The sequence below is a fragment of the Strongylocentrotus purpuratus genome, unplaced genomic scaffold (assembly GCF_000002235.5).
Source record: "Strongylocentrotus purpuratus isolate Spur 01 unplaced genomic scaffold, Spur_5.0 spur5_scaffold_16, whole genome shotgun sequence".
NCBI lineage: Eukaryota > Metazoa > Echinodermata > Echinoidea > Camarodonta > Strongylocentrotidae > Strongylocentrotus > Strongylocentrotus purpuratus.
In genome coordinates this window covers 12,865,545-12,885,217 of record NW_022145601.1, presented here as the reverse complement: position 1 = coordinate 12,885,217, position 19,673 = coordinate 12,865,545, and the positions used below count along the sequence as shown (strand labels likewise).

At 37.2% G+C, this 19,673-nt stretch overlaps 1 protein-coding gene across 3 annotated transcripts in view; it reads right to left on the bottom strand.

Annotated features, from left to right (window-relative positions):
* The window catches only part of LOC589622 (rootletin), a 71,611-nt gene that overhangs the window by 44,495 nt on the left and 7,443 nt on the right, over positions 1–19,673 (bottom strand). Inside the window, exons 1-2 of one of the 3 annotated variants that reach the window (XM_030986820.1) lie at positions 12,377–12,862; positions 7,249–7,548 (exon numbers count right to left, since the gene is read on the bottom strand). In XM_030986820.1, the coding sequence (XP_030842680.1) occupies positions 7,249–7,548; positions 12,377–12,415 (339 nt within the window). In that variant the 5' untranslated portion in view covers positions 12,416–12,862. Of the gene's footprint in view, positions 1–3,353; positions 3,691–7,248; positions 7,549–12,376; positions 12,863–19,673 lie in introns of those variants that run through there. The other 2 variants (XM_030986821.1, XM_030986822.1) reach the window with 2 other exon arrangements.

Below are 19,673 nucleotides of genomic sequence, written 5' to 3'. Positions count from 1 at the left end.
GCAAGTTTGTATGAGATTATGCTCCTTATGGGCCAAGCTTTTCACCACTGCAAAGTCCTTGACAGAGTTAAATCCTTGCATTAGTGAATGACTCTCATTTGCTTCAAGAAGGATTTTGGGATTCTGAATCTGAAGAAGGGGAGAGCATCCATTTCAATCTGATTATCCCTCATTTCACAGCTCCATTCTTGTAATCCTATCAGAAAGGCTGAACTCTCCCAGATCCCACTTCCAAGAAAGTTGGCATGCACAAACCCTGGTCAGTCGCTGGGCATGACAATGTCTGGAAGATGAGACTACAATAGTCTCTGTTCTTGAGCTGCTCTAGACATCGACACAGCCAGAAACCGACAGATCTAGGCTATGCTCAAGGCTTTATGAATTGTGGTAAATTGTCAAATTAGAGTCTGTACTTGCAGACTACATGTACTTCCAACTGATGTGGTCCACAATCATTTTTGATTGGGTCGACCTGCCATCTCATGAATATTCATCATTTCATGTATTTACAGCTTGCAACAGGAGTGGATTGTTGAATCAGGGAGATGACATCTCCCTGATTCAATTCATACTTTGGAAAATTGGACAGCAATGCACTTTGCCCATGAGCATCATTTGCAGTTGATAAACTTGATGAATAATATGCAAAACACATTACCGTATGTAAAATATCAATATGACTTTTCACTGATCTAAGTCTAGATGTAAAATATTTGAAGTTGTCCAAAGCTCTGTGATGATTATGAGTTGGTCAATATTAAAGCCCCACTGCACTAGTTATAGCTACTTGCGCCCTCTATATAGCAAACACTGCCTAATCGGTGCTTGTAAGTCCCCATGATCCTCTTTTTCTTATGTTAATTGAGAGCTGATTTAATGAGATAACCACCTGTCAGTGACCAAACTGGGTGGTGTAATCCCCCTGGGCAAACTAGTACAGACAGGCTTTAAGCTCCAAGGTGATTATGAGTTGGTCGATACTAAGGAACAGCAAGAACCTCATAAGACCACACTGGTAGCTGAATAGGGGAGAGCTGTAACGTCCCCCTACCCATTCATATTTAAATGGGGGCAAATAGGTTTACATATAGCACCCTGGTAATAGTGGTAGGAAGTGGATGGTTTCTGTTATTCTCCGAGGCCATTCAAGCTAGTGAATGACAAACAGAAGTCCAACAATGAAGCAGTTCCACCCTCGGAATAAAGCTGATAATGGGAGGGAAATTGATTTAGAACAACTGGGGTGGGTTATTGTTTGGGTGTAAACTGTTTGTGATTAATGTGAATAGAAAACATAGGCTCGCCTCAATGGAGAGCAGGCATGCTCAAGGAGTTATTACACAGGTAGTGGTAACTCCTTGGTAATATTAGAAATAGAAGCTGATGAAGGTTGAGAGCTAAATGGGGGGGGGGGGGGGGGGGGGGAGGGGGGAGGGGGGGGGGGGTCACTTGAGGAATAGTGTGCAACTTGCTCTCAACTACATGTACATGTATCAACTAAATTTACAGTAGCTGATGGATGGACACAATACTGATTTTTGGTAGGCAATGTGAGAGGGCGTAGTTTCTGGTCCTCTCTTCTTTTTGTTTCTTCTGTACTGTACTTGGTGTTTTAAAAATTGACACTTTTGGCAATCGTGAGGTATTTGGTCATTTACAGCACAAAGTACTGGACAGTTCTGAACTTTATAAATTGGCATTGATTGTGTCATTTCACTCAATGCTGGACTTAAAAAGTTGAAACACAGATCAGACTGATCATTTGTGCATCAAAGGATGAACTTGAACTTAAAGGATGACCTGCAATTCACAGTTGATTCTCAAAGTTGACTTGATATAAGCAATTCATGTTTCAGTCAGATTCCCTAGATCAAGGATAAACTCACATCCAATAGTTTAAAGGTCATCTCCATAGGCCTGTCATCATCAGCTTGAGATTGCCAAATAGCCTATTTCTGATTCGGGAAATAAGCCAGAAGTTACAAATCGCGTCCTCATCAGCTCGAGTATTGACCTCGAAACTTGAAACTCGAGCTCGAGAAATTAGCTCAAGATATTTTGCTCAGCGTTTGCGCATAGTGCGAGTCTTCGGGCTGGTGAAAACGCATCGGACAAATAGCGGGGGGGTTTCGCAAACTAGCCCAAGATATCTTGGGATGATTATCTCGACCAAATATCCCGCTAATTGCTACTTTGGGCTGATGAAGACGCAAATTAACTGGATAATTTGCGATCAGGATAGTTCAAATAGCGGGATATTTGGCAATCTCGAGCTGATGAGGACAGGCCTATATAGACCCTGATTCATGTTGGCTGTCTGATTCCCTCAGGGTAAAACCAGATCCTACAAGCGCCTACTTGGTAAACCCAGCAGGTAGCAATTTGTAGCTGATTCTGGATGTCTGGATGAATCACAAGAAATGATGACTGGGGGAATGTGCACATGTTCAAAGTCTCACCAATGAGTTCTTGGAGTTCAAGCTCTTTGGTCTTAACCCTCCTAACCTATCCCACGAAGCACACAATTTTGAATGGGGCTAGGGTGAATTGGTGTGAGCGCGTCCTAAACTCCTGATGTGTCAATGGGTTGTAGCTTACGATTATAGGTGGATTAGAAACCATTTAAATCATCTAAATGCAGAAAAGGCATTGACGAATAAGCAAGTTATGTTGCAACAGAAAATTCCCTATTTTACATGGAGCTAAATGTATAATGTAAGTACATTGTATCTTTCCTTAAATCATATCTTGCACGGGATGTGAGCTCAGGTTTTGATAGTAGCACAGTTCAACGGCAAAAGACTCTCTAAAATCTACACTTCCCTAAAGTTTTTAACTGATTTCAATGAAAACACTAGTATTATAAGGTCTCCTTGTTGTTTGATATTCCCAATGAAATGACCTTTGATACAGGTATAACAATTTTTGTGACAAGCTAACAAGTAAAAGTCCATCCATTATTAAAAAAGAGAGCATATGAGCCTGCAAAAAGATAGGTATGTTACAAAACATGTACATGTGCATGTATGCCTACAGTGTATTTACTAGGAAAAACACTTAACTGAAGTTTTAAAGCACATATAGATATGCCCCGCTTATAAACTTAAATTGACTATTTCATGTAGGACTTAAACTATTGCACAGGAAATGAACACAAAACAACAACACTACCGGTACTCAACTGCCACATTCCACATGTGCAAGTTTGTCAGTGAATGTCACGGCAGTACAACCATGGTTACAAGTTCACAACATGGTCGCAACTTTGCAAATACTAGGAGCTGATATATTTTAATCATTTAATCAAACTGCTTTTAGACTAGTACCGGGTAATTCAAGAAAACATTTCTTACCATGATGGCAGGTATTCCACTTCATATGAGCCCCACGTTATATTCCAAGCGAGAGTTTGAAAAGTTTTACAGAGAGCACAGACTGTGCAAGTCTCAAGGCTGCCACGTACGTGTATGTTGTAAAACAATACATGCATACCCTAACCATCCCATGCTATATGATTAAGTACGAAGCGCTAAAGGGATACAGAAACTGTGTATGCTACAGAGAGATAAAAATGAGGTATTTCCTGCTTTCGCAATCGACCAAAGGAAGTGAATTCGCGCGGTAAGTTTGTAAACTGCCATCGACAGGAACTGGCTACTCAGGACAGCAAAGAGCCAATAAGATGACCATGACCAATCAAGGAAATTGAAATACAAGTTCATACACGTGTACGGTGTACATCATGTACTGTACAATCTTCCTATTAAAATAGATAGCAGTTTATTGTCACCTCCAAGTGACATTTATTTATTTTTATCTTCCAATGAAGAATGCTCTGAATTACAAATAGTACATGAGCAGAAAATGCAACAGAATCACTGGGAATTTTGAGCCCATTCTGTTGCAGTGACTTTTAAAACAGAAAAATGTAAATTGACTCTATTAAATTACCCTTTTTGTGACAAATTGGAAATATCTTGTCTACTTTTTGATCAATAAGTTATCTATGAAAGAGTAGAAACTAAAAATTTCACTATTCCCTGTTGTGTCCCTATTTTTTCCAGAATATTTTGTCAATGAAAACTTACTTTCAATATGAATTTCCAAAGTAAAAAAAGAAAGATTTAGACCACATTAAAGGATGAATATGGCTAGAAAAATGGGGGGGGGGGGGGGGGATGAAGATATAGCACAAATTAAGAGCATGAGTGACTCAGAATAACAAGATTACAAGTGTACAAAAATATCTAGAGAAAGGTGGATAGCAACAGAAGAGGGAAAATGGGATTTCTGACTTCTTGAGAATGGAAACTTAGAACAGACAAGCACAAGCTTTCTTGTGGATAAAATTATAAATCACTGAGGTACACTGAAAGCAAGGACAAAGTTTCTGTGCCTACTGGTAAGTAAATGGTAAGTGAGCTGCATGCTAAGGATAGGTACCTGGGAATATGCTATTGCCATCAGTGAAATTACTGCAGATGCCATACCTATCAACGGGCATGCTTGTGATTGCTTCATATATTAGGTTTGATTTTCTTTCCTCTTTTCAGGGTCATAAAAGCTGTTTATTCAGAGACAGATACATCATATATAATCAAAAGAAAGATATTTGTGCTAAACAATTCGCCATACCCCTATTATACAATGTTGAACTGTAGAGGGCAACCTTCCTCCCACAATGCACAGGTCAGCACATGCGCAGATCTATTAGACACCGAGGAAGACGAAGAGACAAGGTTTCTTCCAGCTTCCATAGAGAATGTACAGCAGTGTCAACAAATTCCTGATTTTAGTTAAATAAATTGTTCATGTGTCATATTTCCCCCTGAATCCCTGATGGTTTCATAAATCTATGTACATGTAGGCACCAGCATTTATAATCTGTTGCTTCTTTTATTGGCTCCAAAATTATCATTTCTACTGGACTTTCCTGTTCTCGACCCGTTATATTTGTATAGGGCCCAGGAGTGCCTCGAAATCAACGGGGAAATCTCATCCCTGACAGTGATTACACTGGGAATGAGCGACTACATACATGGCTTTTCTTTCGGTTTTAGATTTAAGTGCAATTGGCATTGTATTTACCAATGTCTTTTTACCCCTGTACATACATTTAGAAGCTCAGACAGAGTTGGCTTAACAATTATCTTACTATTTATTTGCCTTTAAACACACATTGTTTTGACATACCATAATTGGTTAAAGTCTGTTGATCAGAACTATTGGTTTGTCCTCAGAAATTGCTTTCAGACAGCGATTCTGAATAGGATCATCATATCAACAGAAATTGTCCTAAGAGCGGCATCTCACTCATACCAAAACTTGACAGATCTCACTCTAACTCCACAATATTTCCCATGCTATTTTGCATCTAACGGAGGAATCTGAACCCTGCTCATCCCAATTACAAGCGATGTATCATTAAGCAGGTGTGGTGTTACACCTGGGGCCTGTTTCACAGAGCCTTTTTTTAATGACAAAAGACAAAAATCAGTGACAAATCTGCTGATAACCAATCAGAAGCAAGATTTCAGTAGCTTATAACAAAAATTGTCATTTACATGTATCACTGATGACAAGTTTTGTGAAACGCCCCCCTGGTCAATCGTTCCCTTTCATCAGCACTATTACCACAAATGTAGTTGTCTTATTCCTGATCATTCATCACTAATACTGTAGCATCACTACCATCCTCTTTCTTCAAACAAACGTATCTAGAGCATTATTCATTCTCACATACATGCAGTAGTCAAAGGAACAGTGTTAGAACAAATTTATTTGGGCCATCGCCACTAATTAGTATTCTTGGCCAATTTCTACCGGTATTCAGTCTTCATCCATGTCAGCATCCATTGGCTCTACTTGATGCTTATTTGTTGAAACGGACCCACTTCTCTACAGACAGGTATTGTCAAGAAGTGCAAACAAGCACAACTGCAGTACACTGCCGTGCAAGAATGCTGTTCAAACAAATGTTAATTGCATTTTCATCTCCAGGATACCTACAATGTACCCATTTCCTTCCACAATGCCTCCTTGCATGTTGACCATAACTGATGCTAACGCAAAGACCAGTCACACATATTTGGAGGTACCAAAGCTCTTTCAAATTGAGATTGGTGTTTGTGTAGACCTGTTAATAACCCATTAATTACTGGATTGTTGTATTCCCCATATGTTTAATACAGGAGCCACCCGTTTCCAGTATGCAATGGGTTAACAGATTCTTCCTGACCTGTCCTGCTGAAATGTTCTATGATCAATACAAGCTCCAGCGAGAAACGGTCTCCAGTCCAAACTTCCTATTCCTCCTAACTCATACCCTGAACGAATCACTTAAAGATAAACTTGAGTTCTGGTAAAAAAAGAAAATGAATTCTCACAGAATCTAACGAAACTTACACTGAATGTCAAGATTACAAATAAATGTCATGTGCCAAACAATTTTGGAAGAAAATGTATACTGGCTGAGTAATGAGCATAGAAAGACAAGGAAATCAAGGTAGTACTAGCCCGACACCATGTGTATTGTCCCATATATGGCTTTCTATGTGAGTGCTTGTTACTTTACCAAGACTCGGTCAAATTTATTATGATTTTGATGACTCCAGAACCTTGCAGTGCACACAAATACTTACATGTACATGCTACATGATCAACTGTTTCTGATCCTTTCCACACCTTTTCTTTCACAATGCAATCGCATTACCAGTACTAAAGTTTATCTTTAACCCAACCCTAACCCTATGCACCCTATGCATGTATCTTTGATGAAATAAAACCTGAAGAATGGGGCAAAAATTGCCAGAACATACAGGGTATGTTGGATCAAGCTGAAATATTTATGTACAATGTAACAGCTTATAAATTTAGAGAGAGCATTGTTCTGACACCAGGCCCCGATTGTCAAAATAAACAGGCTGGTAGCCCATTCACACGGACTGTCCAAAATTTAATCCAGGTCCCCTGTCAAAGAAGATCTCTGTGTCTTCCAGGCATTTGAGAATGACTCTACTCACCCTGTCCGAGAGAGCTTGGTACTTGAAGTTGATAGCCAGTTCATCCCTGTCTGCCCTGCTGCAAGACAGCAGATCTTCAACCCTGCTCAACTCATTGTGCAGCAACCGATTCTCCTAACTCTCACCCTGCACAAATCACTTCATCCAACCCTAACATTATATCTTTGACTAAATTAAATCTGGAGCTCTCTCTGTCTTCCAAGCATTTGAGAATGACTCTACTCACCCTGTCCGAGAGAGCTTGGTACTTGATAGCAAGTTCATCCCTGTCTGCTCTGCTGGAAGACAGCAGATCCTCCACCCTGCTCAGCTCGTTCTGCAGCATCCGATTCTCCTCCTGGAGATTACCCAGGGCGGGGTTTCTCCCGGCCATCCCGCCGTCAAAGTCCTCGTCAGCCGCGAGGTTCTTGGTGACGATCTCCCGGATGCGGGCCTGTACCTTGGTGTTGGTGTCCCCCTCACCCTTCAGAGGTGGCGTCAGATCTCCGTTGTTACTCTCGTGGGAAAGGACAGTTTGTTCCAATTTCTGAGAGGGAAGGAGAAAGTTTGAAGAATGATTAGAGTCTGTAGATGACAGGTTGCGATAAAGACAGACCAAAGTGAGTGATTCCTAAATTTGATAGATGGCAGAGAGAAACATTTGAAAAAATGCCAAGAAACACAAGAAATCTTCTGGAATCCCCTCACTCACTTTACAGATCTGCAGTTTACTCCTTCCATACCAACGACAATTCAGCCTCAAACCAAACCAGGGAATTGTTACTGGTTCAACTAAACGATACGGGGGACAGGCTGTCATGTTACAAAAGAAAAATAAACATGAGCCCTGGGGGCAGCCAGGAAATCAGGAATACTGCAAATTTCCATTGTATTGTGCATTACACTCAACAGCAAATGGTAATATGCAACCTGTACTGTGATATTGAGTTCAAGTGCAGCCCCAGGTATGACATTTTTCTTCTTGTTGTTGTTGACATTAAAATTCAAAGGTCAAGATTTAACAACAAAAATCTTCACTTTTACCAAATAACATGTCAGTTAATTGTTATGCATCAAATCTTACTGCTGTCAAGAACACTTTTTGTACCTGTACATGCACATACCTGTAGGTTATATTCTATCTGTAAACGACATTCAGTAGAATATTCTATTTGAAAACAAACTTTTTATGTACACCTTCATGGACACAATTACATGCGATACTCAAGTGGCATATCCCCATACATGTAGATCATCTACTAGCATAAAATTACAGTAAAATCAACTAACCATCGTAAAATACTAGGGGGCAATTAAGATAAAAACAGGTACATTTACAAACTACAATCCCACATATAAAACAGACCTTGTCGGCACAAAGTAAAAAACATATTGACACTGATTAATTCAACAGACTATTAAAAGCATTTGCAAGCTTGATTACACCTACTAAAATAATTTGTAAATATTATACATGTAGGCCTACTATTTACTCTTCCAGGAAACTCCATCACTTCTAGGACACACATCGTCACATGTATTATGCAGAGCAAGGCCCCGGCTACGTTTACGAGCCAACATACAGGACTTGCAGTAGGGTTTTTTACACATTTGAAATAAGAATTAAACAATTATATCTCATAGAGTACAAATCTTCCCTTACAATCAGCTGCACATATGTAAATGAAGTACACTTTCAGGCGGCAGTTCAGCATTAACATGCAGCTTTATCACCTTGCAGACAGGTGTGAATAAATGCATTCGTTTGAATGGGTTGCCCATAGCAACCATGATAAACTACATTGATGTCCAACTGTTAGTGTCCAGCCAGGCTAGAAACAATGGTATGCTTGTCAAACAAGATTGCTGATAAAGCAAACAGCTTCAGACAAACTTGTGTTGATATTAGAATTTTACTACTTCTTTGATGTGGGAATGGGTTGATAACACAATTGACCAATATAGTAAAACCAAAGACTAACAAAAATACACTCCTACATGTATGAGCAAAGAAGAGGGAAAAACAATTAAATGGAGCTCTAACGGTCAAACAAGCATTTGAATTTTTTGTTATAAAAATAATTATGTGTGTCATTGACAGCCACTTAGGCCCTAAATTTTGATTTTTAAATTTTGATTTTTAAAGCCACCCGGCTTTCATAAAAGCACTGCTTACTCTCTCGTTTGCGGGTTGGCTACGTGCCTGTTAATTAAAAGCAGTTTTAAGACCGAATGAACTTTAGGGGCCATTAAATTGCTTTTCAAGTACATGTACATTAGAGGAACAATCCTTATATATTATGTAAGCCCTTGTTTCAGTGTTGATATGGGTCATGTTCGCTGCATGAACCCCATTACCATGAATAATTAAATACTAAGCGTCGTCCATTCATTTATCTAGCCAGCTGTGAGAAATCAATAAGGAAAACAAAACAAGCTTAAGAGTACAAAAGACAGTAAGCAAACATCTGACCCAAATCCAATGTCAGAATCAATATCATGATACGCTTGTGCACATCGTCTCATCAACATATATCCTGGGAAAGTAGTTTTTCAAACAATACAGAAGTCTTGAATAACCAGGGACCTTTAATCCCTGGTAAATAATAAGGTATACACAACTTCAGAAGCCACTGGAGTGTGCTTTAAACCCTTGGTGTACTTTGCAAGTATTTGCAGATAAGAGGAGGGTTTTTATCATGGAAAGGTTTCATTGATGAAAACGGAGTCCAGTTATATACTATATAGTTTAGTTCTAATGCCCAGACTCGTTACTACAATACTAGTTAGTATCCCGTGTACATAATAACCAGCTCCTGAGGGGGTTCAAATCAGCACTCTACAACATACACTGTACAATACATGTAGCCTTTTCAGGGTTTTCCTAGACTTTAAACTCTTACATTCTCAACCAGTTTACTGGTAAAATACCAAACACCAGATTACATTTTATTTCTTTTGCCAAAAGCGTTTTGAAGAAAAAGATAAATTATGCATTTCAAACAGGAAATATTTTGATTTGACTGCCAAATGTACATGTACATGTTGTGCTTTTTTAAAGTGTAGCATGCTGCTTTATATTTTTTCCTCCAAATTGTTTCACAGAAAACAGATATTTGCAATAGAGAATGAACAAGGAACACAAGGGGAATGCACAATCACATCAGCACTGCACTTCAGGGGAGCAGGTGGTGATCTCATGTGTGCTCAATACATGAATGATTATTGACACAATATTACATAAATTACTGTGCCAAACACAATGTATATGCACTGCATTATGCATCTAAAGAATGTTGGGTTCATGACTACATACTTGTACATGAATCTTACTAATAGAAATGTGTAGTGTTCTAAATAATATTATTTACAATATGGTAGTAAATTTGCTATTGAATAATAGTGATGATACATGCAGAGATATGTCTGGGATCATGTATGACTTCTCTTATCATATTATGCCTCACTTAATCCTACACAAAGACCATAACACTGTCTGAATCAGCAGACTACTTGCACTATTAAAGCTGAAAAACTGTACCCTGGGGATTTAGATTAGAGGCTTAGTTAGACAGACATTAAGGACTCCTCTCTTGAAGTTATTCAATTATTTTAATGATCACTTACTAAGCCCAAGACTGGATCATTGAAATGGCAAATGGCTCTACCACCCATTACAATATAAGTCTAACGTGAAGCAAAATACATTGTACATGTATGCCACTATGCTGACGGAACATTGCCCCACTTGTACATGTACATATAGTAAATTGTACAGCAACATCTATTTTCAAAACTCATATTTGCTTTTGTCATGAGAAAGTACATGTAGGTAAACATAAAACATGTACCATTTTTGTTTACACATTGTGAAGAAAAAAGAGTATTTGCATTTGGTACTCGGCTATAAATCACTTGCAAGATAACTAGCATGAAAATTTTGTTATCGACAAGTCGCATTACAAACACCTTGCCTCACATTTAATGCATTTGAAGTATTTTTTATTTATGTAGATGTATATTTAACAAATATGAATAAACAAATATTACCAGTCTATCTCCGATAAGTATTCTTTAAGTGGCAAGTACAGATTCTGGTAACATGTTTGTGAACAGTAGGCTTGATTTTACCACGCCAAAAAGTGTAAACACTACATTGGTATACAAAGCCACAGTGAGTGTTTGCACTCACAAAAGAGATGTACAATGTACAGGAGTGTGTTGACAAGAACGTTCAACTCTAGTACAGTGTACATACATTTACAAGGTGTACATGTATGCTGATTATACGACACACGTGGTTATTAAATGCTAACAGCAATGGTAGACATTTTAAAACTATTTCAGAAGGACGATAAATGGGAGGAAAAAAAAGTATCAAAGAGTTGGAACCATTAAATTGAAATTACATGTACATCATTAGTTAACCACTTACTCAGTTCTACTCACTCTTGCAGGATAACCAAAACAGTACACTACAAATCATGACATGAACACACAATGACTACCAGTCTACCAGCACATACATTTGTGGCAACATGTCTTGATCAAAGAGACAACATAATCCTATATAATATTTGGAAACATTTTGAGAAAACTCCTTCTGTTCCATGGCTGTACTTTTCTCCTACAATGAAATGGAAGGATAAATTGCTTCAACTTTTTTAACCATCACCAGTCGTACTTTGAACCAGCAGGATTTGAGCCTGCCATCTACTGCTTGCCGGGCAGCGACTCTACCAGGAAGCATAACATTTATAAAAGTTATTGTCCTAATGGCGGACTTAAGAATATTGATAAGTCTGAATGAATCAGGAGAGCTTGGATATTTGTTTCTAGTTCATCGTGACTGTGCCATGGACCAGTGATAGCCTGGTGGTAGAGTCGCTGCCCAGGAAGCAGTAGATGCTAGATGCAGGTTCAAATCCCGCTGGTTCCAAGATTTTTTCTGTCTTGTTTTCAATTACAGATTGATCAATCTCAGATCAAAAAAGTTTCTAACATTTCTAAAAATTTTAATTTTTTTTATTTACTCCGTTTGAAGATGTAACCTAATCTTGAATGTACTGAAAAAAGAATGCTGAAACCTCAATTTTCAAACATTTTGTTAGGATCTTTATTAATTGTTTTATGACATTTACAAGTTTGAATAAAATGCACAGTTTGTCTTTGTTTCAGTCACTACTAAAGTAGATTACACCTTCTTGACAATTTTCATTTTCAAACATAGTCAAAGATAAAATTCCTTCTCCCTCACCATATATTTTTTCTTGCTCGTGCATCACATTCATATTCGTCGATCATCAAACAGATATGAACACACACACAAAAATACATTACCGGGACCACGTATTGAAATTAGCAGACATGTTTACCTGAATCACTCTTTCAAGCCGTTCTTCTTTATCAGACATTTTCTCTTCTCGATTCTCCTCTGATAGTTCAAGCTTGATCCACACTGACCAAAGAGGGCAAAATCAAATGTTCATTTGGACATAGTGACTTGCAAACTACAGGTAAATACCGGCCAAAATACACGACCATTGACTTGAGTTGAACCTCTGCGGAGAACAGATGCGAGCAGCTGTCCGATATCCGGTACGTCAACAAGCCGGGAAGTTGCGGGGAAGAAATGGCCAGCAGCCCGTTAGGAGACAAAAGACTATACCGACTAATAAATCGAAAAATCCACACAAATATGATCGTGAAAAGGACTAGAAATAGCTTTTCTAAAAGATTAAAATCTGATAAACGAAAAGCTTGACGAATAACTGTCTGTACACTTCAGGTATCAACCAAAAACACCGGCGAATCGTCCCCCTTTCCCACGCTCTTTGCACTCCCAGAAAAAAACCCTACGTGAGTGCATCGAATCGAGGCGACGATGATCGGCGAATCGTGGGGTCAAAGGTCGATTTACGGGAGGCGGTACCCACGCGGCCCCCAGCAGATTCTTGAATTCAAGCGTTGCGTTGCATGGCAACGAGTTAAGAAGTTGAGCAAAGATTGGCAGAAGCCGGATAGCTAACGATATTTACCAACTTTTTATGCAGAACTTGTAGATCAACTGCCGTTGAGCTCAAAAGTAAATCTTACGGGACATCCAACAATTCAGCATTTGGGATAAGATTTCAGGAGTGAGATGATATGGTATAGATCTACATTGTAATTGTAACTTGTGTTATGGCAAATCCACAATGATGAGATATAACACAGTTATGCTTGTAATTTGATCTATTATTCTATTCCCAATGAGATTAAGTTTATGTAACAAGATAAAGAGATTGCATATCATGATGAATTAGATAAAGGATTTAAATGAATGAAAAACAAAAATCCCATCCCTTATAAATTGAAAATAGGCAGATAAGGGAGAAATCCAGTAATCTACCACTCCTTTATTTTCCATATAATATCTTTGGAACAATATAACAGCTTGAAGACTGGTTTATCATTCCTTGAACTGTCATTCAGATTTATAATGTGATTAACATATTGATGCATATTCATGAGACATAAGAATTCATGAATGGTGAATGTAAGATGTGGGTGTCAATTTGCAACAGCATTGCCAAGGTCAAAGATTAGTTCAGGTGGCAACTTACATGTCATGTCAAGCAATAAAACTCATAAAACAAGATTTATTTGGAGAGGAAATTGAATTTGGGTGAAATCGACCAAATTGGTTAGTATCTTTTTGAAGAGAGAAAGGATGAAAGAGAGACAGAGACAGAGGAAGAAATAGATAATAATTGGATATACATGTGTCAGGCAATTAGTGTTTTTGTTTCTTCTTCTTCTCTATGATAAATATTTTAAAGTATATATACAGTTACACTTACAAACAATCTCAGTCCCATCTATTTTCAAAGCTGAAGACTTTTGAGTAGGTCAAAATCCTTTATCAGTCAAAGTGTGTAACATATATAGGGTCTGGAAGAATTAAAGCCTGTAGACTAGTTTCTACATGAAGTATCGGTATATAATATACAGCATTGATTTCATTAGAAAGCAAATTTTGAAAAAGTTTGGGCTTTATTAAAAAATGTATATTTTGTACCAGATAAAAGTGTATAATTCATAGTTAGCATCGTTTTTTGTAAACTACCCTAAATGTTAAAGGTAAAGACCAGTTATGGTCATGCGATTGCATTGTGAAAGAAACGTTGTGGAATCGATCAGAAAAGGTTGATCATCTAGCATCTAGCATCTGCAAGGTTCTGGAATCATCAAAATGATAAGAAATTTGGCCCATTCTTCGTAAAATTACAAGCACTATACACAGAAAGATGTATATGGGACTACCCTATATCCCCCACAGACCATGAGAGAAAAAAATTTACCAAATATATGAATTAGTAGGTGGTTTCCCGGCAAAGTTTTTATCATCATGTATTAGTCAAAACATATTCTTTCACATGATTGGTAATGAGAGCTTCCATTTCATTTTTCGAAATTGGGGCGTTTCCAGTACTGGTCTTTACCTTTAAAGCAGGCAAAAAGATAGATTTATAGTTACCTATTTACTCTTAATGTCACCATACATATCCTACATGAACATGCATTTATTCTCATTGAGAGAGGGAGAGATAGATAGTGAGGTACAATTAACAACTGTGTCTAGAAGCAGGACTACATACTGCTAATTGGTAAAAAATCTTAGTTGTGTGGCGTTTAATTATATCGATTTTGAACAAAAGATGCTTTTGTTTGCACTTTGTTTACAGACACAAGTCATGAGTGGAATGACTTACATGTATAAGGGTTGGACCATGAAAATGAAAATACAAAAAATACGTACATGTAGATAAAGACAGGAACAGTCAATACTAACAAGGAAATTGAATAACAAGTGGAAAAAAGGAATGTAAATTCTACTATTTACGTTTTCTTAAATGGGTTTTTCACTTGTAATATATAACCTGTGGTTCAAAGTTCAAACTGTTTTACTCTTGATAGTATGACCCATGGTATGTGCTGCAATGTCATATGTTTATTTATCTTTTTATTTGTTTTCTTTTTCTCTCGTTCAATCTTGATTCTGCTGTTATTTGATTCTTTCTATTGTTTTAATCAATGAAAAACCCCTGCCAATAAAAAAAATTCAATTGCCTATAGATTGAAAGCAAAATGCTAACTATTATAATCTCCTGCTTTATAAAATATCAAACAATCATTATAAATCACACTTGTCTACCCAGTAGATGGAAAGCAAACTATTGTAACGATTTGCTAGTTAAAATATCCAGTCATGTAATGGAAAATAAAATACAAATTATTACAATCTGCTTGCGTAAACAAATTAAAGATGAGAGCTGTATCTAGTTTAAAATAACATTTTGTAGCACTCCCTGCATGATTATTGCAATTCAAATGCAAGGGCTGCTCACTTTGGTAGGCAAACCTTTGACAATGTGAAAAATAAACAATTGAATAGAGAGAAGAAGAAAAAAAACATTGTAATGTATATGTACTTACAATCATTGTTAGGCAAATGGTGAATAGTGGCATTCTCTCTTCACACAGCAGAGATACTGTCCAGACTTTGACAGTAGAGGGTGTCCTCCATAATTATATTTTATTTTAGTATAATGTTGCTAAAATGCCAATAATTGTCTCAACATTTACAAATCCTGTTATGACCCAGTATCGACCAGTATTCACTGAACGAATCAAAGTCATTAATGTGCTCCGTGATATCACTGTCAAATCTATGTTCCTGGAGTAGAGGCACTGAAGGTGGAAATCAGACTTTTACTACATACACAAACATTTTCTCCATGGTTCCTTTTACATATGAAACATGTATGTGTTCCAAGGAAAATGGATAGCTACTTCAGAACAGGCCGCTTGGGAGAAAGCGATGATTTGAGTGACACTTGCTGCCAAACCTGCATCACTTCTGAAATAACTCCACACCTGGTAGGTCGAGCATCTCGTCAATTTACTTCATGCAGCACGTTCAGCTAACAGAGGCATTAGGATACACAGTATGTCATTGTGGTGTTACAAACTCTGGAATCATTTGTTGAATCTCTTTAATTCTCTGAGCACAGATTATGACCATCTCTGAGCTCATCTCTTTCTTTCCCACGAGCACACACTCCTCTTGTCAACACATCCTTCAGCCGAATAGCTTCTCTCTATCATATTTACTCCCTCCCTCATTATGCTCTGTTTATTAAAGTAACAATGGAGGCAATTGGCGAGTTTCCCCCAACGCGTTGTCGTCCTTTAGTTGTAATATCTCGCCTTTGGGCAGGATAGGGATTGTTATCGACGACCAGGCATTCAGGGTCCAATGAAATATGATCAGAATCAATGAGCAGGAACTGTCGTAGAAACGTGATGGATTTCTGAAATCGCAACTTGTTTTGTGATGGTATCTATAGGATCGAAAGCAATGTTATTACCACCTTCACCTTTGTTTCATGTTCACAGACCAAGTTATTGAGTGAGAAAGAGAACAGATTCAAACATTTTGTATTACTTCCTGCACATTATTAGCATCATTCTATCATATAAGCACAATTTTTTTCTTCTTTAGATTGCACATGAGCAAGTGCTAGCTGTCATTATGTGAGGTTTTTTGTCATAGGCTGGCAGTTATTTAATAAACTTTGCCTTCTTGTAAATCACTGCCATCCCACTTTATTGATTTCTTTTGGAATGGGAAAATTTCTGCTAGAATATGAAAGATGTCATGCATTACTATTAACTGAAAGATTTGGTTAGTCAAATTAGGTTATTCAGTCTTTTCTAACGACTATTCTACCGTTTCATCCCCGGTGTTGTAACATAAAGCTGTTCAATTCCATTCATGTTGAGGTCGAAGGTCATGCATGATGAAATCTTCCCCTCACATGGCTTTCATCTAGGGGGTTTAGGGTTACCCCCACACTTTGCAGCAATATAATGCCTCCAATCTATCACCACATTTAAGTCTGCCCTTCTCCTGACACCTCTTTCTGGGATGTCTAGAGTCATGTACTATGTTCTACCTGGAAATTTCATCAGACCAGTGTGGGGGGGGGGGGGGGCAGGACCAAAGGGGCCATTTCAATTTTTAATCATAATTATGTCACTCATATCGGTCTTGTGTCCTGTAGGGTATAAGGCCCTCAGAACATATAGGGAAGAAGGACCAAAGGGATGTTTTAAGCTTTTACTTACATTTTTTAAAATTTCTATATACATGTATGCATATCCCATATAAATTGAGTTTTCTTTTTGCAATGGAGCATGAGGCTATTTTACCAGACCTAAGATCCTTCTGTGATTTAGTCTGGAAATATTAAGATTAGCATTTTGGTTGGAATACCCCCCCCCCCCCTGAAAAACAAAAATTCTGTTTGCAAGTGCAATAGCATACCATCTCTTTGGTCACTCAACAAAATACCATACCGGTATACAATTCTTTGCATAAAAGGGGAAGGGATAAGTTTTTAATAGTGAAAAGTGGTTTTTATCAAAACTCAATCAATATATTTCCATTCTAGAATTTAGTCTATTCAAAACTTTGCTTGTATTTAATTAACATTGCGGCTTTGCCTTTCATACATGTACATTGGGTAAGTGATAAAGTGCTCAAAAGAGCAATCAAGGAGGTACATGTATAAGCCTCACAACCACTATAGGGTCTCTGATTGGAAGACTACATTTCATTAAAGGATAATTGATTGCCCACTGAGTGATAGTGATATTGTCCATTCATGGGGAAAGGGCTTATCGCTATCCATGGTCATATATCACTCAATTAAATTGTTTTAGTGATACCTAGCAAAATCCATATTTTGGCATGGATAATTCCATTAATGGAACTGCCATTCAGGAGAATTACTATGCACTGGTAGGCCTGGATGGCTATTGGCTACCCTACCTAATTATTGATTAAATCTATTATAGCACTTTGAGAAGGAAAGGTTATTTACATCAATTAGTATTAGATACATCTGAATTCTGAATTTGAATGTATTTTTGTGGGAAAGCTGAACTCTGGCTTTAGGTCTACAAAGGGCAACTATTGAGTTGTATTTCTAAAGAGTAACAATAACCTCTGAAGTAAAAGATATTGCTGATCATCCCACACAGATTAGAATCAAGATTAGTGGATTTTTAAACTGTTTCTCTAACACAATATCAACAAAGTAGGCATATCATGGGACTGAATATATATCTTATACTTATAATATGACCTTTTCAAAATTTCATAAATCAACTTAGCCTACACTTTCTGGTCGAATCGGGACAGGTACATTCTATTTCTGTTTTCATCTTTTTCTTCTTGAATTATTCTGACTTGAAGAGACTTTCAAGCTAAGGCAATATGACTAGAGCGGATCTTCACATGTAGATGCTAGTATCTTCAATGTAAAGAAGGAAAGAACAAACAAAGAAAAGGGGACGCTACCAGTTGTTTGTCGAGCAAATAGTTTGGGGTTCAAAACAAATAAAAAGACGCCACAGAAGAAGAAGGGGGAGCTTGAGGTTCAAAAGTGTCACATTTCAGTTACAGAATTATCTTTTAAGTCTTAAATTAGACGGAAAGATTTATAAAACTGCCTCATGTATATCGTAGGATGGATTGATGTAGATCAAGAAGAAGAAAACATGTATCAATCACTGTTTAAATCAATTTTTGTTACAGGCAGTGGATCGAAGTGTTTTGTTTTGAGTAAAGTGGTCCATAATCACTTACAAGACTGTGCAATTCGAAATGTTTATCTCATACAGAGAGAGAAGGAAAACATTACCACTTCCAACTAAAAAGAATTTTAAAAGGTGCAATACATTACATGCAGTGTCTAGTTTACAATGTATATACCTTTAAAGAAAAGGAATATAACAAATAATAACTGGAAGAAGAATATTAAAAACAGAGATCAATTCTAGTTCTACCAGCAATGAATGACTGAAGAGACCAAGATAAATGTAAATCTTTAAGCACATCTGCAGCCTGTTTAGGCACACAACTGGAACCTCAATTCTACTTACATTCCTGAAACTTTATTGGGGTAGGATAAATTCAAATGATTAGTTTCCTTTGTTATTGGAAATACAGTTAAATTATCCAATCATTTTCACATAACACTGTATCTTCTATCTACTCATCAAGGTTTTGTCAACACTAGTACAATCTGTGAGTAATCAAACATACTTTGGCTTTGCATTTTAAACCTTTAACCCTTTGAAGCAAAATGCATTATAAATGTAGAACCTGATTAAGGAGTATATGAACATGTCTGTGTGAATTCCACTAAATAAAGATTTTCAGAGATTAATCTATCTAAGTATCTATTGAATTGGTTTTGAGATATGCAGCTATATATAAGAGTTTTCCCACAAATACATCTGTATACCAAGCAAGGATATCAATTTGAAATTAATGTAGAATTTAAGGCTTATATATTTGGAAATAAGTTTATAATTTAATTGAGAAATTGGCTGGATTTAATGATATTTTTTGCTACAATTTTGAAAGCATGACTATCACCAGCAAGCTTATATCCTCCCTCTTGAAAACGAAGACATGAACTATAAACATACTTAAAGGGAAAGTTCACCCTGATATTGAATTGGTCTCAATAGAAGCAGAAAAATGGGACAAACAGAAACCAATTAAAAATAAGTAAGTTATTAATTTGTTTAAAGTTCAATCAATCAAACACCAGT